Genomic DNA, 26,821 nt, shown 5'->3' with positions numbered 1-26,821 from the left:
AGGTTCAACTTCTGTCCCTTGGCTTCTACATGGAGTATATCGTACATGATGTTAACATCGTGATCATTCTCCAAAAGGTAGCAAGCATAGGTGGAATTGGTCTGCTTCAGTTCAGAACTACTTTTATGTTCGTAGATTCTCGTTTTGAAAGTTCTTGGAAGTCTTTCCTACATACACTTTTGGGCATGATACGCATGTTAGTTTGTAGACACCTGATCTGTTATCCTTGCCTATGTGCTACTTGTTCTTTATATGTCTACCTATGGAGCTTCCAGTCCCATATACTATGTTAGTACCTTGTTCATTCAGTAGTGTTTTTATTTTATCTGATTTTTTCGGATATGAGAGTGTTTTGAAGGTTCCAGTATTATATTTTATGTGAGGGTATACTTGGTTGATAGCCTGAACTGGGCGTCCTAGGATTGCTTTCCACGAAGCCATAAAAAGAACCCAGGTTACTTCCCAGACAGAGCCTCTCGTCTACAATGGGCACAGGAACACAGACTGGTTTTAGCTCAGTGGCGAAATTTTCTTTTTTCTGACGAAACCAGATTTGGGTTTCGTTAGTGATAGTCGGCGTTACAAACTTTGTAGAGAAGCAGGGCGACAAGATAGACTATCATTCGCCTGAGAAGTCGTTCCATACCACGGGGAATCAGTACTATTTAGGGGAGCCATAATGCGTGATCGTCGTACGAAGCTTATTCCCATCCCAGATACTATGACAGGGGATAGATATGTTCGAAACATTATTGAACCCATTATTTATTCTCCTCGAAATGAAATAGGAGCCAATTGACCAATGAAATTGGAAAATTGAAGCCAATTTCATATTCATGGATGACAATGCTAGGCCCATTGCATGAGTGTTCAAAATGCTTTAGAGAATGAGAATATTCAAAGATTGCGGTGGCCAGCAAATTCTCCAGACATGAATCTCAATGGGCACATGTGAAGTTTCGTTAAACGAGTAATCTCAATTAGGATTAATCCTTCTACCATCCCTCCTATCACTCTTCAGGAACTGACAGTGATGCTCCAAGAAGAATGGAACATCCCAATGGATACCAATGCTATGGCTCGGATCATTTTTATGTATGACGACGGCAAGTAGCCGTCGATGGATATCTCTCGAATACTTTCGACATCAACGCTGGTGTTCCCCAGGGATCCATATTGTCTCCAACCCTATTTTTATTGTATATCAGCGACTTATTGGAAAAAACCAAGAATCCAATATATTGCTTTGCTGACGACAGCACACTTGTCTCATCGTTCCATTTGGATTCCAGGACATCGGCTTCGGAGGCACATCTTCATCGACAGCAGGAGGTTGCATATCTTAATGGGGATCTAGAAGTGGTTTTGAATTAGGGTAAAAGTAACCAGGTTCCATTCAATGCCATAAAAACCCAGGCCTCGGTTTTCTCCAAGAGGATACATTTCTCCGGATATAATAATGTCAGTTTAGACGATTCGGCTTTCTGCTTCGATAAGTTTGTAGGGGGGTTAAAATGGACAACAATATGTCTTGGCACAATCATGTCGCTGGGATTGCAAAAGCCGCTTCTCAGAAGCTTGGAACACTGTTCCGAACCACCTTAGCAACTTTTGATGCTTCATCAAACTTAGATCAAACTTTCTTTGGAGCATTGTTCTCATGTATGGAGCTTTGCCTCCAAACATACCCCGAAGTTTCTGGATTCCATCCAGAAAAAAGCCATTCTCCTGATTGGAGATGCGAACATCAAGAACAACTCTTCTATAGATACTTTTACGGAAAGTGTTCAAGTGACTTGGACATTTGATTCCACCAAGAAGGGTACATATCAGAACCAGCGATTCAAATCCATTGTGAATCGCTACCTTAGCACAGGCACCGCTCTGAAAGCGCCTCAAGGATTCTCCTGTAGCGTTTTGTCCTTTAAATAGTGTCTCATTTAGACAAACATGAGGGGGCTCAAGAGTGTTGGTGATTTGTGTATTTACTTGATTAAAACGGTAAATTTTTGAGTAGTCCTAAAAGTAATGGTTTTAGTTACCTTTAAAAAATTAAATATTTGAAAAAAATACACCAAAGCTAACCAGTATCTGTGAAGAACTGAAAGGTAGAATACTTTTACATTCCAACAGGGGATGTTTCTAGTCTAAACACTTCACGTCATCACATAAGGAAAATGCATTCACTCACTTGGGTAAACTTCCCACTGTCAGAAGGAAACTTCCACAAAGAATGCGGCTCCTCCTCGCCCTTGCCGTCACCGTCGCCGGATTGTGTCTCTGGAGGCGGCGAAGGAATCTTCAGCGAGCCGTTCACATGAGCAGGAGCGACAGATATATGAGGAGGTTGTTCGACACCAGCCAGGTTGTTTTCGTGGTCGGTGGTATCGTTCTTCTCGGGTTTTTGTTGATCCAGGTCCGTCTTGACATCCTGGTCGTCGGGAAGTTGGATATGGAGGTGTGTTTCCAGAGTATCTGTAGGTAGAGTGTTCAAGAAAATTAAGAGCCCCACATCAACAGATTAATACAAAAACGGGTCATAAACCGTACATGGGACAGGAGCTGGAATAACTTGTACAAGCAGAAGATTATATTAGAAGATTATATTAGAAGATTATATATATATATATATATATATATATATATATATATATATATATATATATATATATATATTCAGCTTACCAGGAAAACATTGTAAGATATTATAGTGTGCAAGGAGTATCAAATTGAAACCCCAACAGAATACGCGGATCAATATTCCTACAGACAACCAAACCATACATGAGGAACTGATTTTGTCAGATTGCTTCGAGAGGAGTGGTTATTCAATCAGGAATAGATCCTATTACAAATTACCAAGGAACCAAATGCCTGAGACGGCTTCAGAAATGAAAAACACATCCAACAAAGTTATAAATTCAATCAGACCGGCTTTGAACACGAGTCTACAGTCTACACAAGCCTGTGACCAAATGTCTCCGTCATAAGTTAGCCTACTTATAACCAAATCTCACATTTGCGTTGAAGTGTTTGTAATGTCAGTAGGAATGTGCCTGGACTATGATACTTGTATAAAAAGTTATCTGTGACGTCATTGGACAGGGCTCTGTGATTTGGTATTTTAAAATTGAAAAATACAGGGTGTTCCTTAAACACATGCTAATATTCAAGGAGGTAATTCTTAGACCCATTTTAAGAAAACAACTTCCTATGGACGTATGTCCTAAACGCCTTAACTTTTGAGATACAGGGTGGCAAAGTTTTCAAAAATAATCAGTTTTTTAATAATAACTGAGATAATTTTGTACACATCTTTGGCATATTTGGTACATATGTTCCATGCCTCAAGGCGCATTTTCTGATGTACACAAATTTGTATTTTTTCAAACAGTGGCATCCCTACGGGTTTGGCATTGAATATTTTTGGGGAAAAAGTACTACGCCAATGCTTTCTTTTCAAAATAAAATCATTTTTAAAATCCTCATTTATTTTCGAGAAAATTTGATCTCTTGGTATTTCTTTGTCCGACGCATGATTTTCACTCTAAAAAATAAAAATCGACAGAAAGCAAATTAATAAATTAGATCAATTCTAAAATGAATGAGAATCTGAAAATTGCTTCATAACGCATTACCAATTCCCTAATAATATTTGAAAACATAATCTGCAAAAAAATAAATTTTTCACAAAAACGAGTTTTATTTTATTTTGTGACAGTAAGTCTAAACGAATAGCACAAATTTGTTAATTAGTAATAATACCAAAACTGATTTTAAAAATTGTTGGAAGTGGCCACCTGCAATTAGTATGCATGCTTCCGCCCTTCTACGCATGGAATTACGCACCCGTTCAAATATTCCCGCCGTATTTCGTATAGTTTCACACGAGGCAACTATTCGCTCTCTTAAATCTTCTAAAGTATTAACAGGAGTTTTATACACAAGAGTTTTAAGGTGACCCCGTAAAAAAAAAAAGAAACTGTTGAGATCGGGAGATCTTGCTGGCCATTGCTGAGGTCCTCCGTGACCTATCCAACGATTAGGATAAACTGTATTTAAATGATTTCGGACAATTACACTGAAATGAGCAGGGGCGCCATCGTGCATGTACCATATTCGATTCCTTAACGCAAGTGGCACATCTTCCAATAACCCAGGTAAGTCTTCTTCGAAAAAGTGTAAATAAGAACGACCATCAAGGCGTCCTGGTAGAAAAAATTGGCCTATTAGATGATCACCTATAATTCCTGCCCATACATTAACCGAAAATTGGTGTTGGAAATGGGTTTCGGTTATTGCATGGGGATTTTCTTCAGCCCACACATGATTGTTATGGAAATTTTGAATGGCATTCCGAGAAAAATTTGCTTCGTCTGTGAACAAAATTTGTGTCTCAAACTGCGGATTTAGTGCAATACTTTGTAGTACCACTGACTGAACTTCACACGCTGTGGAAAATCTCTGGGGAGTAATGCCTGCACTCTTGAAATATGGTATGGGTATAACAAAAAATCAACCAAAATACGCCAAACAATTTGATGACAAATATCCAGAGTTCTAGCGATCTTCCTTGTACTCGTCTCAGGATGTTCCTCAATTTCTTGCAGCACCGCTTCCTCAATTTCAGGAGTTCTTACTACACGAGGTCTACCTTCCGGAGTCCCTTTCTTGAAACTACCAGTTTCCCCAAGTCGACGATGAATATTTAAAAAGGTTCGGCTATCTGGTAAGGCACGATTAGGATATCTTTCCTGATAAATGCGCCTGGCTTCTGTTGCATTACCATCGGCAAGGCCATATACGTAATGCATTTGCGCCATTTCCGTATTCGTATAATTTACCATATTTACTGATATTCAGAAGAACAGCGGACTACCAAAATAACTTCAATAACACTTCTAAATCAATCAAAACGCGCTGTGACAGTTTTTAACACCAACACCTTACTTTAAACCAACATCAATATTAGCTGCTGACGTTTGTACATACAGATAATTCGTTTTTTATTGCTATGGTGGGTACGCTGTTTTTTCTGCTTTTAATCTTTAAAAAAAATCACATATCGACAAACTCCATATTTCCAAGAGGTGCAGTAAATAAATTCTGCTACACGTCATTTATTGCAGGATTACTAAATTTATGTTTTTAAAAAATATTAAGCGGTGCTGCGTTATGACGTAATTTTAATTGAGAACAGTGCATCTGACAACAAACAAATACCTTTTAGATCCTCAATTATTTTGCAACAAATATGTTGCTTTCAGTCGATGCACGATACCGCATTAGATTTTTAAGGAATGTATCCTTAAGTAAAGCGATTTTTAATTTTTTGAGCGAAAACCATGCGTCGGACAAAGAAAAATCAACAAATCAAATGTGCTCAAAAATGTATGGAGATTTTAAAAATTATTTTTAATTCAAGATAAAGCAGTGGCGTAGTATTTTTTTCTCCAAAAATATACATTTCAAAACTCGTACGTACGCCACTGGCAGAGAAAATTAAGAAAATTGTACATCAGAAAATGCGCCTTGAGGCATGAAACATATGTACCAAATATGCCGAAAATGTCTACAAAATTATCTCAGTTATTATTAAAAAACTGATTATTTTTGAAAACTTTGCCACCCTGTATCTCAAAAGTTAAGGCGTTTAGGACATACGTCCATAGGAAGTTTTTTCTTAAAATGGGTCTAAGAATTACCTCCTTAAATATTAGCATATGTTTAAGGAACACCCTGTATAGTTATTAAATGAACCTTGAAGGTGTTTCATTTAGATGGATGACAGACATCACAGTGTTGTTCATTCATTTGACTTCATGGATAAAAATGAATATGTAAGGTTGCGAGATAGAGAGATTTTAGCATCATTGTTGTCTCCAAAGGTTCCTATACCAAAAACTATTGAATACTTGTGGTATCTTCTGAGAGTCTTCAGCAGAGAAGTAATCGAATACCACATCAACGATTGTGAGAGTAAGAGAAAGGGCTTTACCATACATTTTTTTTTTTGTAATTTCACTGGTTCTGGATTGTGTTGCTACCTGTGAATCAAAATACGAACCCGATATTCATCTTCAAAGTGAGTAATAAGTTATTTTACTTTATGTTTGACTTATTATAATGAAAACTTAATTTTCTGAAAAAGCTGATTTTTTGGCATGGCCCCTTCTCTTACTGAAGCACTCAACTAACAAGAAGGCGCGACATTGGAAAACCCACTGTCTCGCTTCATAGCCCTCCCCCAAAGAATTTCAAGAGAAAGATGACGTAGATTACTTTCCACGTGCGTGGATTCAATCCGTAGGCAAATGTGTTTGTCATTTTTGATACAAATAAATTAAAGGTAAAGGACTTTCTTTCAACTCTCAACAAAAACTCTCAAATATAGTACGTAAGTTGACAAGGAAACTCAAATTTATGGAGAATCTTCGTGAATCTTCGACTTTTCACAAAGACATATATTCAAAGATTATTGTCCTAAGTTTTCTTCATCACCCGAAGACGACAGCTTAGTTGTTACAGTTCCGGTGATTGGAAAAATACTTATTTTGGAAAGGGTACCAAGAAAATACTGGAAACTGTTCATTTAGAGAACACAAAACATTCTGGTAACAATTTATAGAGGACCCAAATTATTTCAAAAGAATTTTTCAAACAACCAACAAAAGATTGGTAGAAACTAATACAGCAAAAAGTAATAATAAGGAGGGGAAAAAATAAGAGCATGATCAGATGATCTAGATATGGAAAAAACAAAAACTTAAACCTAACCTAACTTAACCTAGTCTAACATACCTGTGACTTGATTCGTGGACTTGACACTACTACGTGCTTTGCTTTTGTGTGCGTGCCTCAAACCACCTGTGAAAGTGCAACTAGATAATTGTGATTTCGGGAAAGTTTCAATAACAATAACACTACTCGTGATTATAAAAAAAACATGAATCATGCAACTCAACAAGCTGAAAAGTTGTTGAAATTTAATTTGGAAAAAACAGCATTCAAATAGGAAAGAGCAATTGAAGTTATCCAAAGCGGCGTTGGAAGCTCTTGGCTCTGAATTGGTAGCAAATCGCCAAACAGGACCCTCCTCAGTAGGTAGATTTAACAAATTGTCTCTGGTCTGGACTCCTGGAAGGCGATGAGGCTGCTGACTCCCTTAAAATCTTCCAGTATTGGCTCAATCCAAGGCGTTCATTCACCCTTCGAAGCTGGGAATCAAGCAGTTGTTGGACTACAGTGGTCGCTTAATCGACCCGATGGAACATTCACGACCTCTAGTAAAGAAACGTCAGAGCTTTCGATAGAAAATCACTTTCCTGGAAATCTGACTCTTGATAACAAAAGACCGCCCATCTTCGAGGGCGCCAAACCCCAAAAAAGAACGACTGGGACGTCGCAAGGAAGGTTATCACAGCACCGGCAGTTGAATGGGCTATCAAATCTTTTCAGCCCTTCAAATCTCCCGGAGAGGATGGTACATTTCCAGCTCTTCTTCAAAACGGACTGGAAATAATTTTACCTATTCTCACAAAATTGAATAGAGCTAGTCTGGCGTGGAACTATATACCACACAGTTGGTTGGCAGCAGGGGTTGTATATATACCTAAAGTGGGCCGGAGAGACCCACACCCCAAATCCGTACGACCAATCAGCCTTACATCCTTCCTGCTAAAAGGACTTGATAGAATACTGGACGGACATATCAGGAGGGTAGCATTGTATGCATCCCTACTGAATAACCACCAGTATGCTTATCAAACCGGCAAATCGACTGATTCAGCATTGAACAACCTCGATGAGAAAATCTCTCAACCCCTTGACAACAAGGAGATTGCGGTTGCTGTATTTCTCGCTTCTTGATATTGAAGGAGCATTTGACAATGCACTACCTAAAGCTATAGGAGTGTCTCTGGCTAGAAAGGGTATAGAATCGACCATAACTGGCTAAATCTATGCCATGCTAGTAAACAGAACTGCAACTACGACTCTTCAAGGCGAGGCCATCAGGTTCAGGATCACCAGGGGCTGCCCTCAAGGTGGGGTACTATCTCCTCTTCTGTGGTTGCTCCTCGTGAATAGTCTGCTTGATGCCCTCGACAGAAGAAAAGTTGATCTGCAAGCTTATGCAGATGGCCTTGTCATCCTGGCAAGGTCCACATCGGAAAGGGTAGCTTGTAATATCCTTCAAAGCGCGTTGGACGTTGTTGACAGTTGGTGCCTAAGGGAGCAGATGTCTGTCAACCCCAGCAAAACTGTGGTAATCCCCTTCACCAAGAGAAGGAAATTGGACGATCTAACGTCACTTTCCCTCAATGGTGTGGTCATTCCATTTGGAACGGAGGTGAACTATCTTGGCATTGTCCTTGATAAAGGACTCATCTGGAACGCTCACTTGGAAAAAGTTTTACACAAAGCCAGACTGTCTCTATGGACATGCCGAAGGATTTGTGGTAAAACTTGGGGTTTAGGTCCCAAACAAATCCATTGGATTTATGTGATCACGTATGGTGCAATTGCTTGGTGGCCGAAGGCTTTACAGAAAACGGCCCAAGCGAAGCTCTCTGGCTTACAGAGACAGGCTTGTCTGGCTATCAGTGGTGCCATCAATACCACACCGTCAGCGGCCATGGAGATCCTTCTAAATCTACCTCCTCTCCACATTTTTCTGGAAAGAGAAGCTAGATGGACTGCATACAGACTTGTGCACTTTGCCAATTGCACAAATCAATTCAATGCAGAGTGCAACAGACTGTTGGTTGACATTGGAAGTCACAGCATTCTGGAAATGACCTCTGACTTTATGCTTCCAACTGTCTACTACGATCTGCCTTATAAAGTTCTATTCCCGAGTAGAGAGGACTGGATGCTGCGGGAGAAGGAAATATTAAAAGCAGATAGATGTTGGTTCACAGATGGATCAAAAACACCTTCCGCTTCTGGTGTAGGTGTTTTCAGTCGCAGACCCAGGATAGAGTTATCTACCTGCCTAGGAACTTATGCGACTGCATTTCAAGCGGAAGTTTACGCTATTGAATTGTGTGCGGAGATATTGGATAAATACAACCTCAATCACAAGTCAATAAAAATATTCTCGGACAGTCATGCGGTGTGGAAGCTCTTGGCACCCACCAAGCAACGTCTAAATTGGTAGCAAACTGCCAAAAAAGACTCTCCTCAATAGGAAGACTAAACAGATTGTCTATGGTCTGGATTCCTGGCCATACTGGCCTGGGAGGCAATGAAGCTGCTGACTCTTGCAAAGGAGGGTGCTGCAAGCAGCTTCATTGGACCAGAACCTGTCATTGGCATCGCTTTGGGCTTTGCCAAACAAACACTGAACACCTGGATGGCAAGAAGAGTTATGGACTTCGGCAGAATCTTCCAGGATTGGCTCATTCCAAAGCGTTTCTTCACCCTTCGAAGCTTGAGTCCAAACAGTTGGACTACAGTAGGGATGAACTACGATGTCTAACAGGCCTTCTTACAGGTCACTGTCATTTGAATCATCACATGCCGAGACTTGGACTGTCGGAAGACAGTGTATGTCTTCTCTGTTTGGAAAATGATGAAACTGCAGAGCATATACTTTGTGCCTGCCCCGCTGGGGACCGAATCAGGTTCTTTGAGTTCGGCAGATCCGTACTTTCACCATCTGACCTGAAAGACCACTCACCATACAAACTAATCGGATCCGTTGAGAAGCTGGGTTTATTTGGCCGACTGTGAATAGGTGTGTGCCACAATAAACCCTTATGGGTTGCGGTGGAGGGTCGAATAGACCCACTCACTTTAGATCTACCTACCTACAGTGGTCACTGTCGTCTGAATCATCATTTGCAGAGACTTGGACTGTCGGAAGACAGTGTGTGTCGTCTCTGTTTGGAAAATGATGGAACAGCAGAGCACATACTTTGTGTCTGCCCCGCTGCGGACCAAATCAGGTTTTCAGTGTTTGGCAGAGCCACACTTTTACCATCTGACCTGAAAGACTACTCACCATACAAACTAATCAGCTTCGTTAACAAGCCGAGTTAATTTAGTCGAGTTTGAATAGTTGTGAGTCACAATAAACCTTTGCGGGTTGCTGTGGAGGGTCGAATAGACCCAATCACTTTAGGCCTAACCTGACCTAACCTAATCCAAGGCGCCACTCTTTAAATGGCACATCGTTCAACAGCTGAAGAGAAAATGCTACCATCCCGAGTCATCGGAAAAAATGTCAGAAAAAAAATAATTCCGCGAAAGAATCTGAAGCTTTGGTGGTCAGTTATTGGACAACTTTTGTTCATCACCTACATCAATGATCTGTTCTTTCATTTATTTCCATATAATATAGTTATGTTTGCTAATGGTGCAACACTCATAAACCCGGATAAATATTCGTTAAACTTGAAGGTTATTATTGAACAGGCAGCTGTATCAAGCGGAGGTGTGGTATAACGCCAATAATTTAAAATTGAATAGAGAAAACACTCAAAATTTTGTTATTTCAACAAATCATAACATTGCGGCAGGTAATGAGATCACATTGCTTGGGGTTGTTTTGGATGATGAACTAAACTGGTCCAGGCACATCGAACAACTTAGAAAGTATTGAGCTATGTTAATGCGACAACTAAAAAAGGTTGTTAACATTAACACTCTACTCTCTGCTTACTACTGTATGGGATTCTTCCGTGGGGGAACTCACGCTACGCTCTAAAAATATTCGCTCTATAGAAAAAAATGAGGATAATCATTGGTGAGGACCTCAATGCTCGCTGCAAGTCAATTTACGAAAAATATGGCATCTTGCCTCTGCCTTGCCTGTTTGTCTATTATGCCGTTATACACAAACATTGTTCTTCGAAAGTATCCGAATTTCATAACCATAATACTAGATCAGTAAATCTGTTTAAAATACCTTTTTATCGACTTGAAGTGTCCAGGAATAACTCACCTAAACTGCAAATATACAGCAAGTTACCAGCTAGTTTCAACAACTTCCTCTAGGATTATTCAAGAGAAAATGCAAAGTACTATTATTAAAATTATGTTTTTATTCCATCAATGGATCTCTCAAAGCTCCTCAGACCGACAACTACATATGATATTGAGGTTCAGTGTGATCTTAGACAATTTTAGACAATTTATACTTTTTTTATACTTGTATTGAAGGTATTTTTACTATTAGTCATGTAGGATGAGCCTATGGAGGTATATGTATATTCATGTGTATATGTGATGTTCCTCGTTTGTTTGAAGGTGATTGACAATGTTTCATGATGAATTTCACTAGTTCAGACTTCCATTATCTACTATATAAAATGATTTGAAATCCATGAAACAACTAAAAAAGAAGGATTGAAAATGAATAGCTGAAAAATAACAATTATATTGAGCAAAATAAACCTGAAATAAAATACAAGTAAAAATAGAACAATTGAGTAAATAAAAATGAAGAAAAGAAAAAGAAAAAAGAAAATCAAAATGAAAAGTGGAGAGATTCCAAGTCACGTTAGTTCACGACGTTTCGATTGTTAGTATCTACAATCGTCTTCGGGTGATGACTGGACTGATTCCTCCGAGAGATGACTATTTATAGGTCGTTCGAGTACTTTCACTCATCCCCGCTTTCCATTTTCCGCTTCACTGGTTCCGTGGGAGATGACCGTTTTGGTGGGAGTTGGCCATTTTTTGCTTGATGATGGGTTTCCATATGTTGCGTATTTCTACGCTGGCCTGGCTGAATACGTTGTTGGACAACATGTATGTGGCTTCCTTGAATTTTCTCCTGAACCAATGTTCCTCTCTGTGCAAGATCTCAATTTGGGACCACTCGATGTTGTGTTGATGGGTCCAAACATAGTCTGCTATTCCTGATTTGCTGGTTTCCCCTCGCTGTGTATGTTTCTTGTGCTCGGCAATGCGAACATTCAATGGCCTCTTAAATTCACCAATATAGGATTTTCCGCACTCATAGGGTATCCGGTAAATGCAATTCTTGGAATGGCTGTCCGCGTTTGGTGGCCTGGTTTTCGTGAGGCTGCTACGGATAGTGTTACCGGATCTGAAGCAGGTTCTGATGTTGTACTTGGAACCAATTCTTCTTATCCTCTCCGATAATCCTCTGATGTAGGGAAGTGCAAGCACTGGTTGTGACGGCTTCTCTTTCTTGCGAGGCTCCTGCTGTTTTCTAGCCAAAGTCTTTTCTACCATCGCTCTGGAGTATCCATTCCGTTGAAGATCATTTTTGATGATGTCTAGTTCCTTCTCGAGACCTTCCTTCATATTACAGAGCCCAAAAGCACGGTCTAATAGAGTCTTGATGATTCCTCTTTTAGTCGATTGATGGTAGTTGGATTCGTGGTTCAGATACTGTCCCTTATAAGTGGGTTTTCGGTATACAGATGTTTCCCACTTAGTGTCGGTCCTCTTCACCAAAACGTCTAAGAATGGCAATTCGTTGTGGATTTCCTTCTCCATTGTGAAATTGATGGAAGGTCTCACGCTGTTGATGTGTTTCAGGAAGGCGTCTAGTTCAGTATTCCCATGGTTCCATATTATGAAGGTGTCGTCAACATATCTCAACCAGACACGAGATTTCTTGTGGGCTTCTTCAATGGCCAGAGTTTCAAGCCACTCCATATATATGTAGTCAACATCCAGTCTAACAATCGAAACGTCGTGAACTAACGTGACTTGGAATCTCTCCACTTTTTATTTTTATTTTCTTTTTTCATTACTTTATTTTTATTTATTCCATCTTTACTTGTATTTTTTTTCACTATTATTTCATTTCAGGTTTATTTTGGTTAATATAATAGTTATTTTCATCTATTCATTTTTAATTCTTCTTCTTTAGTTGTTTCAGGGATTTCAAATCATTTCATATAGTAGACAATAGAAGTCTGAACTTGTGAAATTCTGTGATGTTCCTATTTACAGTGGAAGCATCGGTATTTTTTCAAAGTTGTACATCACTTCAATTCTTGTTCTGAAAGGTGGAACACTTCTATTGAATGGATATGTAACGTAGCCAATAAAGTTATATTCTATTCTATCGAAGCAGCATTATCAAATTAATTCTCTTTTCAAATATCTGTCACCCACACCTGAAAAGCGTAGCTAAATTTCAATAAAGAATTGTTTCAGACTTTACCTCTGATGAACTTCTGAATGGTTTTATCAAAATACATAATCAGGATGTAGACAGTGTACAACAGCACCAAAGTCAACGCTTCATACCATTCGACTCTCTCATCGTGGATAATGCCGATGAGTATTGATACAGTGATTCCATAAGCCAGGCAGTCTCTTGTTAGTGGCCACCAATCTAACGGAATCACTTTGACCCCACACTGGAAAACAACGAAGAAATGTGTGATGAAATTCGGTGGTATTTGATGAAAAACTATGATAAAAGTATAAAACACTACAAAACCGCAATACTAGGATGGTCCCAGAAGTACCCAGCCTGGCCTAGAGATGGCAGTAGTTGTTTGTGTTGAAAAGAACACAACCTATAAAGCATATGTTTCAAGTTTGAAGACGCTACGCTATTTGTTTGGCTGCCAATACTTTGCCTTGAAATGCCTCAGCCCAACCAACGTAGAAGCTGAACTGGATTCTACTCTGGGTCCTCCTTGCTTGTAATAACTACCAAATCATTAAAGCCTTAAAAAAATAAACATGTGGAATTACGAAAAATGTGATTCACGAAACGGTTTGTGACAATAAGAACCGTACTACTAGAGTGGGTAAACAATCAGCAGAGGACTATTGCATGTTGTAGTTAGGGTGATGTTAGTTCTGATTATGATTGTTCTGTGTATAGAGATAGTGTTTCAGTTGAAAGTAGCAGTTCCAAACGTAGGACTCCAGGAGTTATACCATTGGTAGGGGTCCTTCCTGGAGTACTCCAATCGCTCCTTTTCGATAAGCCAAAGTGTTTCTTTTGATCAAGACATTGGTGTGTAAAGGCCTTTTCGAATTGTTGGTAACAAAATTTCTGGAAATACCCTTCTTTTGAATCATCCATAGTTCATAGAGATGAAATGGCTTGCTGTGGTGTATGTTCATCTCTCCTTATTTGGATGTGGTGGTACATCTTCTTTATCGAGGCAGCCTAACTCAGTGTATTTCCTTTCTTAGCGAAGCTTTTCTATTATGTTCTGGTATACATATAAAGATCTGTGTTCATAATAACACTGGCGTTGCCTTCGTTCTTTACCGCTGATTTGTATATTACAAGTAGTTCAAGTTCCAGTTGTCGTCTGATTTTCCATTTGAAGGCTTCTGCGTGTGTTCTGGTAGAATTCATATTATGGCATATTCGTCATCACAGTGATCAAGTTCAGACCCTTCTCAAGAAGGAATTTGTTTGTCTCAGCCCTCCAATCTTTTGATTGGGTATCATATTTACGTTTTGGTGGATCTTGTAACACCTGCAGTTGATTTTGGTGAGACAGGTTTGTGGTACTCTTCTAAGATATATTTTATTTCAAAAATTGAAACATACGAGAACATTCAGATAATGAAAACCGAAATCTTCTGTATTCTACAAAAACATTATGTCAATTACTTTTTGTCAAAGAAACAATTAATATAACGAACAAATATCACAGCGTATCAGGAAAGTACCTAGACCTAAAATTTTGAATATTGATGATTGCGAATGGAAAGGTACCTTGATTGTGAAAAGAAAAGCTTAAGAAAAAATTAAATGGTAAAGTATATGGAAAATAGCATGGTTGAAGAAAGCAGGTGCGGTTTTTGAACCGCATCTGCTATGAACTAAGATCCATTGTCTCATGAGTCAGAGTACCAACTTCACAGGTTCTGATTTGCTGTAGAGTGACAAAGAGAGAAATGTATGTGTTTCGACCGTTAATATGGAAGTGGTTACTTTGAGACCTGCTGTGACAGTGGAATGGATACAGATGTGGAAGAGTGAGGATGTCAGATTCGGTCCACTACCTACTGAAAATAGCTACAGGGTGCATGGTTCAAGAAAGTAGATGCGGATTTTTGAACCGCTTCTGCTATGAACTAAGATCCATTGTCTCATGAGTCAGAATACCAACTTCAGTGGTTCCGATCAACTGTGGAGTGACAAAGAGAAAAATGTATGTGTTTTGAACGTCGATATGGACGTGGTTACTTTGAGGCCTGCTGTGAAAGTGGAATGGATATAGATGTAGAGGAGTGGGGTTCAGTACCTACTGGATATATCTAAAAGGAGTATAGGTATCAGCTGAGCTCCATTTGATAAGTGTACTTACCATTCCCGCTCCAATTCCACAAAAAGCTGCCACCGCCAAGATATTGAAGACAGCTGAACCGACGATGGTCCCCACACCAATATCTCCTTCAGTAATGAACGTGCCGATGACGTTCACAAAAAGTTCAGGAGCTGATGTGGCCGCTGCCATAAAAGTAGCTCCTGCAACGTCTGCTGACATGTTCAGCGCTGAAAAAATACACTCCAATCCATTCTGTCTTCTTCACACAAAGTGATCATTCAAATTGATCATGAGTTGTTTCTTTCCTTTTTAATTTACTCACCGTGACATATTTTTTCGACAGCTGGAACAAAGTATTTATCACAGACTACGGCCAAAGCCACGAAAAGGTATAGAGTTATGACGATATGCACGATGACAGCGCCATCTTGACGTTGTTTCTCGGTGAACACATCTCTGGGGAAGTCATCTATGGCTGGTGGAGTACAGTTAAGTCCTAGAAATTGAATGGAAATTAGTATGATCTCATTCACATTTGCTTCTGATGTGTCCCAATAGCGAGTTTCGTTAAAGATTCATCGCAAGGCATTTTGAGATGCAGAAGTTCTACAGGAAAATATTTAGAATGCTCAGGGCTAGTAATAGAGTGCCACCAAGATTGAGCCAAAGCCTCGGTAGATAATAACATTATCCTGAGGTGGGTTGAAGGGCACGACAGGAGTGAAGGTAATCGCATTGCCGACTCTTCGCCAAGGAAGCGGCTGGACTGAGAATTTTAGGACCCAGTGGCACCCACGGCCTGATGACTTCGACAATTGCGGAACTAGTCAAATGTTACACCCATGCTCAATCTTTAAAGAGATGGGATGAAATCAAAGGATGTAATCTTGCCAGGATCACCTTGGGCGACCCTGGGAAGCTGGCGCCGAAGAAATATCTGGCGATGACCAGGAAAAATCTACGCTCAACAATAGGATTTCTGACTGGTCACTGTGAACTAAGAAAACACCTCCATAATATGGGGCTAGTGAATATACCTCTATGCAGGATGTGAGAACAGTGTTACCGACTCCACTATATAGTACAACGATCGACTAATCAGGTTAGGACGAATGATGAACAATAGGTGGGCGGAGCCTATGCGCGCGCTCCGCGGATAGATAAATATAGCGCGTTTCGCAGGCTAGAGAGCTTCAGTCTGAGACTCGGGCTCTGACTTAATAGAGTGATCTTCGCGAGAGAATATTATTAGCAAAAGACTATAATATTGGAAGTTGGTTAAATAGTAGAAATATTGTAAAAGAAGTCTACAGCTGCAAATTTCTTTGTCAGAGATTAGGGAAGTACAAAACAAATCCCCAAGATACTTCCCTAAGTGGATTCGCTTATCAATCAAAGCCAGAAAAATTGTCTCTTTCAAGACAAAGGCGATTAATAAAAATTACAAAGGAGAACATCTCCGAGTTATTGGATGTGTACATACTATTTCTACGTGGAAACTGCGGTGGTACTGTAAATGAAAGACGGAGTTCTGTGGATCGTCCCGTTCAGGAGATAAAGTATACCAGGAGTTGCAGAGAGTAATAAAACCTGAACTTTTCAGTTCAAACCTGTCCTTTTCAGGACTTTTTGATAAAACGAATTCGATTCCAACGCTTCGTCATCGAGGGACCAACTAGCCGGCCTCCTTCGACGTATTCGACCTACCCAGGCCCGAATACATCTGGAGGTACGCCGACCCAGTACAACTACGGAGTAGCTCACGTGAGTTGCTCCATTGCACTGCTGTCTGGGGGCTTAAAACCGCCCATGTGCCTCCGGAGGCCGTTCTCACCTTCGGGGATAGGGAAGTTAGTACTTCTACTAAACTAGACTGTAAACACTAGACTCATAAGACTGCATCTGTCAAATGTCAATACATGCCAGCATGGCAGGTTCGGCGTTGCCAGTTGTACAATAAATCATTGTTTATGGAGTAATGTAGCGTTGCCGGTTTTGGAATTAATCGTGAACTACTCGACGAAAATTGGAAGCGCGAAAGTGATATATTTTATAATAATGAATCAGATTTCAGAAAAAACATTACAGATTAATGAGGCTGTATCGTTTCAAAATGTGATCCCTCAATGTTACAAGGTATCTCAAAATACATCATTGAAAAACAAATATATCATTTAAGGAAAAAAACGTGTCGATTTGAAATATGATATTAATGTGTATACAGGGCGTTTCAAAATACATAATTTAAGAAAAAAACATGTCGATTCAACAGAAGTCTAGCGTTAGATTCGAATCGCAATTGAATTTCTGTTGAAAATCCGTGTCGGAAAGTTTATTCCACGAAGGGGCCATTCTCTAAATGGGATAGTTCCTCCGAGACCACATACGGTCTCGGAATTTAACGAAAACTCAATGTTTTTTGAAGAAGTACTAGAACCTGAACTAGTTTCAACAATAACCGAACTAAAAAATAAAAAATCGAGTGGCCTAGACGATATAACAATAAAAGTTCTGAAATATGTCATTCCATCTATATCTGAAATTCTATTGAATCTTATCAATCACCCTATAATGGAAGGCGTGTTTCGGAGTGTCTTCAAAACAACCAAAGTTATTCCTATTCATAAAAAGGGTTCACATGAAGATATAGATAACTATCGCCAAATATCATTACTGAGTATTCCATCTAAAGTTATTGAAAAAATAGTAGCAAATAGAATTATTGCGTTTCTCGAAAAATACAAGATTCTAACCGATCATCAACATGGTTTTAGGAAAGCTAGGTCAGTTGAGGCTGCTATTGCTAGAACATTCGAGTTTATTTACAATAAAATCGATAAGGGGTAGTACGTAGTTTCAATACTATTTGACTTGGCTAAGGCGTTTGATTCAGTAAATAGTGACATAATGGTTAGTAAGTTATATAACATTGGCATTAGAGGGTTCCTTCTGGAATGGATAAAATCTTTTATGGAAGATAGGAAAATGGTAGTGACTGTGATTAATTCAGTATCTGATATTCAAGATATTATGATGACACTACCATAATAGTTTCCGGAAATACTGCGAAGGAGCTAGAAAACAACATTAATTCAGTCATGGATGACATGATTTCTTGGTGTGATAGAAATCAACTAAAACTGAACGAAAGTAAAACAGTACATTTAAGCTTCGCGTTAAGGAAAACAGTGAAACTCAAGAGCATCCAACTCTCGGAAACAGCCAAACTCCTTGGTATGTTTATAGATAAAACCTTGTCTTGGAAGCCCCAAATCGATTATGTCTGCAAAAAATTGAATCAAGCGTTATTTGCAATACGACAGATCAAAGACGTGCTTAGTTTAGATGGTATCAGGACTGTTTACTATTCATTGGCGTACTCACATATGGCTCAAAATGTATTGATGTGGGGTTCTTCTGTGGGGGCAAAACGTGTTTTTATCGTTTAAAAAAGAATAATTAGAACTATCTTTAATATTGCACCAAGGGATAGGTGTAGACCTACTTTTTCCAAGAGCAAGATGCTGACGTTAACGTATCTATATATATAAAGCTCTGCTCCATGTGAAAAATAATGTACCCAATCTGAGAGATGAATCAATAGTTCATAACTATGCAACACGAAATAGACATTTATTAACTATCCCAAAACATAAAACATCGACATTCAAGGAATCACTTGCATATAATGGCATAACATTATTCAATACGTTGCCTGGAAATATTAAAGATTTGCATATTATACCAACAAATAAAGGAGCTATTAACTAATAAGGGATATTATAGCGTAGAAGAATTCTTAGAACGGGATACACTGTTATCATGATTATTGCTTTCACTGCATTTTTTTCATCCTAGTTAAAGATGAATTTACTTTATGTATGTATATACAGGGCTCGATTTGAGACGGAACGCGGCGGAACGGCGTTCCGGGACCTCTATCCTTCAAAAAAAATAATAATAATAATCTGTACCAAAAAGCCACAGAAACCAAAACTAAATTTTTGGTTGGTGAGTTAATTACCAAATTTATTATGAACATCAAATTCTTAAAATATATGATTTACTATAGTTAACCTCGCAATAAATAATAAAACATTCAAATTCAAATGTATCACGAAGCTATCTCGAAGTGCCTACAGTTTTTAAAATGCGATCAACTCGGTTGCCATTTCATCAAGTGAATGTGAAAGAGGGTTTTCTCAAATGAATTTAATAACACTTCTGAAATCGTCACTCAAAATTACAACGGTGGTGTCTGGCCTGTTGTTTGTAAAAATAAATAGACCTCCTCTCCGGCTGTTTCAGAAACGTACGTTGACACTTGGCTTGTTTCTGGACACCACTCAGCGCTAGCTGTCAAAAGTAAGGAGAGATCAAGAGAAAAGAAATACGATGAAAACAAGTTAAAGTTTTGGACTGTATTTTAAAAAGAATCCGAATACAAAAAGTAACGCTGTATTGCCCTACTTCTATTTATGTTAATAAAAGAAGTTTGAGTTCTATAAAGTCTTCTTATTTCCTTTCTTTACACAGGCAAACACTGTTTTGTGGTGATGGAATGATATATAATAGAAGGGGGTGGGTGGTAAGTCTCGGCAGGTTGTAGTTCCGGTACCTCAATTTCTAGAAATCGAGCACTGTGTATATATGTATGTGTATACATATATGTGTTGTATGTGTGTTTGTGTTTTTTTTAATATATGTATATAGTTAAGTACCTGTTTCAAGTGTCCGATCTATGTTATACTGTGGACCGTTATTATCGTTTTATATAATGTTCATATTTTTATTTATGACATGTCTTATATCATGCATATGATCGAAAAGACGAATAAAGTTATTTTTTTGTTTTGCACCGTAGTGTGCGCTGGTCAGGCCCTATCCCCCGAAGTCCCGATACATTCGGGAAGGCGCGCCAGCATTATCAACCAGTGACCACTCTCCACACCGTGGGGTGAGTGATCATTGGGTCCGAGAATCATGTGCCCTGAGCAAGCGCAGTGAGCCAAGAATGACAGCCTTCTGCCTTTGTGCGGCTAAGATTTCTGCCTTAGTGCGGCAAGCCGGTATGATTTTGAGATTCGAGAGTAGAGAGGACATCATTCCATTCCAAGTTATCATTATTATTATTATTAAAAGTGTTGTTGACTTGAACTTCGAAGCAGTGATAACTGATGCATACAGCAACACTGAAATATTTTTTTTCACTTTTCAATCGACTCAATTATGTACGCCTATGGAACAGCAACTTGAAACTTATTCATTACTCCGTTGCTTGTGGAAATAAGTCTATTGAAAATATGTGCGGAGAATGGTTTTCCGTTGACCAGGAGACGCGCCCTTCGAATATCCCACAGCAAGACAAATTATGCGAGTTGAGGATTAACTGGGTCTCACGTTTCGACGTGTGATTTTCATCACGGATCTATGGTAAGCAGTAGGAATCCAAAATCCTACAGTTGGACTCGAATAAACCTTCATGAAACTGTCGATTTGAATGAGTAAAACGAACCATACCGGTCACTGATCGACCATTACATTGCTTTAAACTCTAATAGTTCAGTAAATATTCATTCAATTCGATTGAAATGACTGTCATTTGAATTAGTGCACTTCTGCCAGCACAACACAAGTCGATCAATTCCTTTAGCATACAAATTTCTTGCTCGGGATTCGATGAAGTCGACGAAGGTCGTTTTTGCCCACCCTGATTGGTGGAAAGAAAGTTATCGAAGTGCCACGAATTTTGCTACGAATTTTTCAAGTTGCTGAATATTGTAGACGAAGTGTTTCTGCGAAAATGTTACGAAAATAGTTCGAATAAATCCGGAGTAATTCTAAAAAAAAATGTATAATCCAAACCATCGAAACAACTTGCGCATTCTGAAAAAGTTAGAGCCGACTTTGTCGACGAATAGCCTCAATCAACTCGACGTCATATGCCACGCAACAACAATGAATAAACGTAATGAACATCCAGGCAGGTCGACAAAAATTAGGCGGGGCTCTTTTGTTTAAGAGACGTTGGGTTGTGCGTTGAAATTTACGATGTTTTTCATTGTGGCGAACTTTTGTCGGAATACAGCGTCCACGAGCTAAAGTAATCAAGATGATGAATGGTTTCACTACAGCAGTTACTCAATCCTTTTTGGAGAACGTGGAGTACATGCTATTGATGCTACAACATTCGTAAAGAAATACAGTGTGTCTCACTTCTCATGGAAACACCCCCGTATCTTCCGTAATATTCGAGGTGGAACGATGAAACTCTCAGGACTGAGGGAAATGCTCAAAATGCACCTACCACCCGAATGGGGTTGGCCAAAGTGATATACACTGTCCGCCACTCGCGATGGAACTTCCATTTTTACGGTAAAACATATTAGGGGGCAAAATAGGCTCAAAATTCCTTCAGATTCGTGATCAGCACTACCAACTTACTACGAATACACTTTTTTCCTGAAAAAATTTCAGTCCTGAAAAATCCGAATTTGTTTCACTTCTTATGGAAACACCCCCGTATCTTCCGTAATATTCGAGGTGGAACGATGAAACTCTCAGGACTGATGGAAATGCTCAAAATGAACCTACCACCTGGATGGGGTTGGCCAAAGTGATATAGACTGCCCGTCACTCGAGATGGAACACCCTATTTTTACGGTAAAACATATTAGGGGGCAAAATACACATATCGGAAAAGTCTAGGGATATTTTTAAAAATGGCAATAATTTTTTTTCAGTTCGCTTTAGGGAAAAAAAGTTGACGGGTGATTATTAAACGAATGGAACTTACAACAAAATGTATTGAATGGTCAAAAATACTGAGTGCGCATATAAGCAAAACTAAAAAAAAATATGGCTCTTTGGCACCCCGAAAAAAAATCATAATACAAAAAAAATTGGAATCAGTACAAAGTATGGCCTCCACGCTGGTTTATCACGGCCCTACATCTATCGTGCATCGACAACATGAGATTGTCAATGTCTTGTTGAGGTACATTTGCCATTCAGCGATTAAAAGCTCTCTCAATTAAAACGTTGTGTGAATGTTCCCCATATGCGGAGTAATTCTTCGTTGAAGCATGTCCCACACATGCTCGATGAGATTCAAGTCCGGTGATTGTGCTGGTCATGGCAATACATCAACTCCTTCGTTGGTGAGCCAGTCAGTCACTAGACGCGCGATATGTGAACGAGCATTATCGTGCATCAGGTGGAAGTTTTCACCAACAGCACCAGCAAACGGATGGACGATAGGTAGAAGAATGGTGTCGAGGTACTGTCGAGCTGTGAGGGAGCGATTTGGAAAAACGAGATCGGTTCTGCCGCCGATCATGATTCCGCCCCATAGCATTACTGTACCACCTCTGTATGTGTGGACTTCCTGGACGTGTCTCAAACGTTCATTATTTCCAGGTAGTCTCCACAGTCTTACTCGACGAGAATCTGGATGAAATCCAAATCTGGATTCGTCTGTAAACAAAACTGTGGCCCAATCATTTGCATCCCAGTTTTGATGTTCTTGACACCACTCTAATCTTCTACCGCGATTGCTTCTCGACAAAGGTGGACATCTAAGTGGCTTTCTGTTGTGGAGATCTGCTTCATGCACTCGATTTCTGACAGTATCACTACCAATGGTTACCTGGTGCGTCTGCTGCAACACGTTAACCAACTTAGGTGCTGTGATTGTCGGTTGTCTTCTTGCGGTTAAGACCAAAAATCGGTCTTGAACTGCAGTTGTAGCGCGTCCTCGCCCTGGATGTTGTTCGGCTGGACTGCCAGTTTCAAGGAAACGCCGCCACAATCGATTGATTACACTTTGAGAGACCCCCAAATGAAGAGCTACATCATTTTGTCGCATGCCACCTTGAAGAAGCCCTACAGCTCTATTCATCTCAGCCAATGGTAAGTGATGGCGTTCCATGTAAAAGGACAATATTTCCAGTTTAATTGCTGAGCAAGAACTGCATAGAATGTACAAACTCGACACTTTCAGATTACTCATTTTAGCCGAAAACCTACAGTTTGTAAAAAACTTGAAAAAATTAGTTACTTACCGTTTTTGCAGGCTTTGTTCAACCCATAGAAATCTACAGGGTGGTCGAGTGTACCAATTTAATCGAAATTAAACGACCACATGCATTTATTTTTATGATTTTTAATATGTTATGAAAATATCCCTAGACTTTTCCGATGTGGGTAGTTCGCTTCCAATAACTGAACCCCTTCATTCTATCTGTAGAGTACTCCCAGGTATGAAAGATACAGATGCTGTGAGATGCTATCATCCATTTTGAGCCTATCTGAGGAAAATGTCACAGCACCACATTCTCAGATTATCGAGATAGTGTGAAGCAGTGTATGAAAAATTATCGATGGCGGCATCTATTATAACTGAAGAAGATTATTCGTAAAACTAATTATGGTTGCTGAACATCCAAATTATATCCCAACCGGAAGTGAGAGCTCTCGATTGATGAGCAAAAACTGCAAAAAATGGAAAAAATCTATATTCAAAGGTTCACATCTCGAAAACTGTACAATTCTGAGATTTGGCTGTGGACACTATCAATCAGCACATCAAGAACTACAACATATCAAAATTTCGGCCTCGACCTATCCACTGATTTGCATATGTTTCAGTTAAATGCTGACGTGCACTTGACTAAAATGGGCGAGAGCCCCATCATGCATAAAAACATATCCCTTCTGACGCCCAAAGAAACTTCCTCCAGCAGTACTGGATGCACTTCTCTTAAAAATTGAACGTATGCCTCACCATTCAATCCAGGAGGTAGAAAATGAGGCCCAATTAAATCATCCCCAATAACTCCGAGCCACACGTTAAGAGAAAACTGTTCTTGATGGTTAGTTTCGACAATAGCGCGAGGGTTTTCATCAGGCCATATATAGTGATTATGAAAATTAATAATCTTGTTCCGAGAAAAACTATCGTCTATCGTCTTCAGAAAGTCACAATTTCTTCTAATCATTTCCAGCATTCAATTGCAAAATTCAAGACGGTTCGGAAAGTCTCGCGGTAACAGTGCCTGTACTCGTTGCAGATGGTAAGGGTATAAGAGTTGTTCCTTTAAAATTCGAAATACAGTCATATGATCAACATTTAGCTGGAAAGCAATCTTTCTAGTACTGGTAGTAGGTTGTTCTTCAATCAAATTAAGTACTGGTTCCTCAAGCTGTGGTGTTCGTACCTCTCGATGGCGACCACAATCCTGCGTTCTTTTGTCGAATGAACCATATTCTCGTAATTGTTGATGAAGTCGAGCAAATATTCTATGTGAAGGATGCTGTCGTTGAGGATACATTTCAGCATATCTTCTAGAAGCGACAGACCGTAAACGTAATGCATATCAGCCATTTTCTCATTTGTGTATGCCATTTTAATAACAAGTGTATTATTAAAGTAACTAATTAAGAACAGAACAACAACACACAATTAGTATTAATTCAATTTCGAAAATTCACAGATAGATAGATATTTATTTAACTTTGTAACTCATACATGATATGGTTTATAGCAAGTCAATCACAATTAATATGTCATATTGAATGAATATATAATAACATCATCTGAAAGCCTTCAGATATACAATATAAAATATATCACAATCACATAAATTGGGTAATACACGTCAAAATTGAATTTTTGTCTGAATACGTCTCTAGAATAAAAACAATGTTCGAGAAGATAATTTTTTACATTAATTTTGAACAATTTCTCGTTCATGGATCTAAATTCGCAGGGAAATTTATTATATAGTTTAAAATCTAATGAATTTCTCTCAGATTTGGACAACCTGTAACGTGGCAATACTAAATCATCAGCCGTAGCAGCCCGGGTAGTGTAATGATGCTGGCCAGAAACTTTTTGTATATTCTGCCTTTCTGAATGGATTTCTAGTAAATTTTGGTATATATACACACAAGGGAGTGGTAGAATCCTCATTGTTTTGAACAGTGGTTGACAGTGGTCTCTATACCTAGCCCCAGCTAATAGTCTTATTGGGCGTTTTTGTAACGTGAATATTTTTGAGGAATCAACAGCATTACCCCACAGAATCGCACCATAGCTGATCACAGAATGAAATAATCCAAAATAAACAGTTTTTAACATGTTCGAATTGAGGCAGTACCTGAGCTGTCTAAGCAAAAATAAGAGACTGGATAGTCTCTTACTCAATATATCTATATGAGGGGTCCAGTTCAAACGATCATCTAAAACAACCCCAAGCAATTTACAATGCTTACCTAACATGATCTGATTATTACAGGAAATTATGAGTTTTTGTGTCTTCCCTTTATTCAGTCGAAGGTTATTGGCAGAGAACCAAGCTTCCGCTTTAGTCATCAAGGTTTCAGCATTATCAAGAAGACGTGACAGCGTCATACAAATTCAATTGTCACTATCCCTAATAGCGACCTACTAGATAAATCAGTTTCGTATTTTCGCATTTATGACGATGTTTCTCTGTAGTTGTTCCTAAAATAATTTTTTGCTGCGAACTGGTTTATTTTGGGCAAAAAACCCAGGAGACATTTTTTGTTTAGAATGAAACAGGTTATCGGAAATAAATTTTTAAATGGTAAACAAATGATAAGATAAAAAGTTACATTGGAAATAAATTTTAGGAATTGCGTTTTCCACCTCTTACAACTATGGGATAAATCAAATAAATTTCTGTCTAAGTGTCTTTTTGGTAGTACAAAACGTCAGATTAATTTCAATATTGTAACTTTTTCAGTGCTGGTGAAAAAAAATTGTTATACAAATTTCATATACCCCCTTTAAGGAGCTGTATCTTAACAAGAGATGCTCCAATGAAATTTTTTTATATGAAAGATCCTATCTTTTTTTCGATGAGGAATCACCCCCTTAAATGTTTTACACTTATTTAGTTACACCCTGTATCAAGTAATAAAACCAAATTTTACCCATTTTTTTCTATGTTAGGCTACGAAGAACTTTTCAGTTATTTCTATCTGATTTCTGTTCGGAAACTGTGACATACAAGGAAAAACTGGCGTCGGATGATATTATGATTCTCAAAGTAGGTACCTATTTAGTGAATCATCCTCAAGCGCCATTTGTATAATGATTGATCATTAAATAAGAAGTGAAGATTCCAACCATCAACGTTCAATGTCCACCAAGTTCGAGCATCTCCAATTTTGTCCACCTTGTACAAATTCGCCTTCGCTTGAAGGCTCACGTCGAATTTCCTTTTGAGCTTAACTTCTCTGTTATCTAAGTAGTCAATAGCGGATGTCCAATTAAAATAATTCGAGTGAGAATCTCAACTTTGAAGATGCGGCGGCATTCAACATACATACACATCGCTTTTAATTTCGGTGGCATGTCTCGAGCCATTAGATGATCTTTCAGGCTAATTGACGTAGGAGGAAACCGTGTTTGTTGTTTTTTGGTGTTATGAAAGTAAGATCGCGAAAGGAATAACAGCGCAAGAAAACACTGACCTTGCCCTATTTCGAGAATTGGACGATCCGTGAGGCCAAACGTTGGTATTGGGGGATCCCAGGAAGATACTACATGGGCCTAACAT

The 26,821-nt window shown here is 38.9% G+C and overlaps 1 protein-coding gene across 4 annotated transcripts in view; it reads right to left on the bottom strand.

Annotated features, from left to right (window-relative positions):
• The window catches only part of zyd (sodium/potassium/calcium exchanger zydeco), a 48,657-nt gene that overhangs the window by 8,368 nt on the left and 13,468 nt on the right, over window positions 1-26,821 (bottom strand). For all 4 annotated transcript variants that reach the window (XM_074173372.1, XM_023158503.2, XM_074173370.1 and 1 more), the window contains exons 2-6: window positions 15,556-15,729; window positions 15,273-15,460; window positions 13,151-13,349; window positions 6,802-6,867; window positions 2,192-2,475 (exon numbers count right to left, since the gene is read on the bottom strand). In XM_074173372.1, coding sequence (XP_074029473.1) covers window positions 2,192-2,475; window positions 6,802-6,867; window positions 13,151-13,349; window positions 15,273-15,460; window positions 15,556-15,729 — 911 coding nt within the window. The remainder of the gene's footprint in view (window positions 1-2,191; window positions 2,476-6,801; window positions 6,868-13,150; window positions 13,350-15,272; window positions 15,461-15,555; window positions 15,730-26,821) is intronic.

This window comes from Leptinotarsa decemlineata, unplaced genomic scaffold (assembly GCF_025532065.1).
Source record: "Leptinotarsa decemlineata unplaced genomic scaffold, Ldec_3_MD MMD2_tig00000232_RagTag_RagTag, whole genome shotgun sequence".
Classification (NCBI taxonomy): Eukaryota; Metazoa; Arthropoda; class Insecta; order Coleoptera; family Chrysomelidae; genus Leptinotarsa; species Leptinotarsa decemlineata.
The sequence above is the reverse complement of the archived record's forward strand: the minus strand, read 5'-3'. Positions and strand labels throughout refer to the sequence as shown.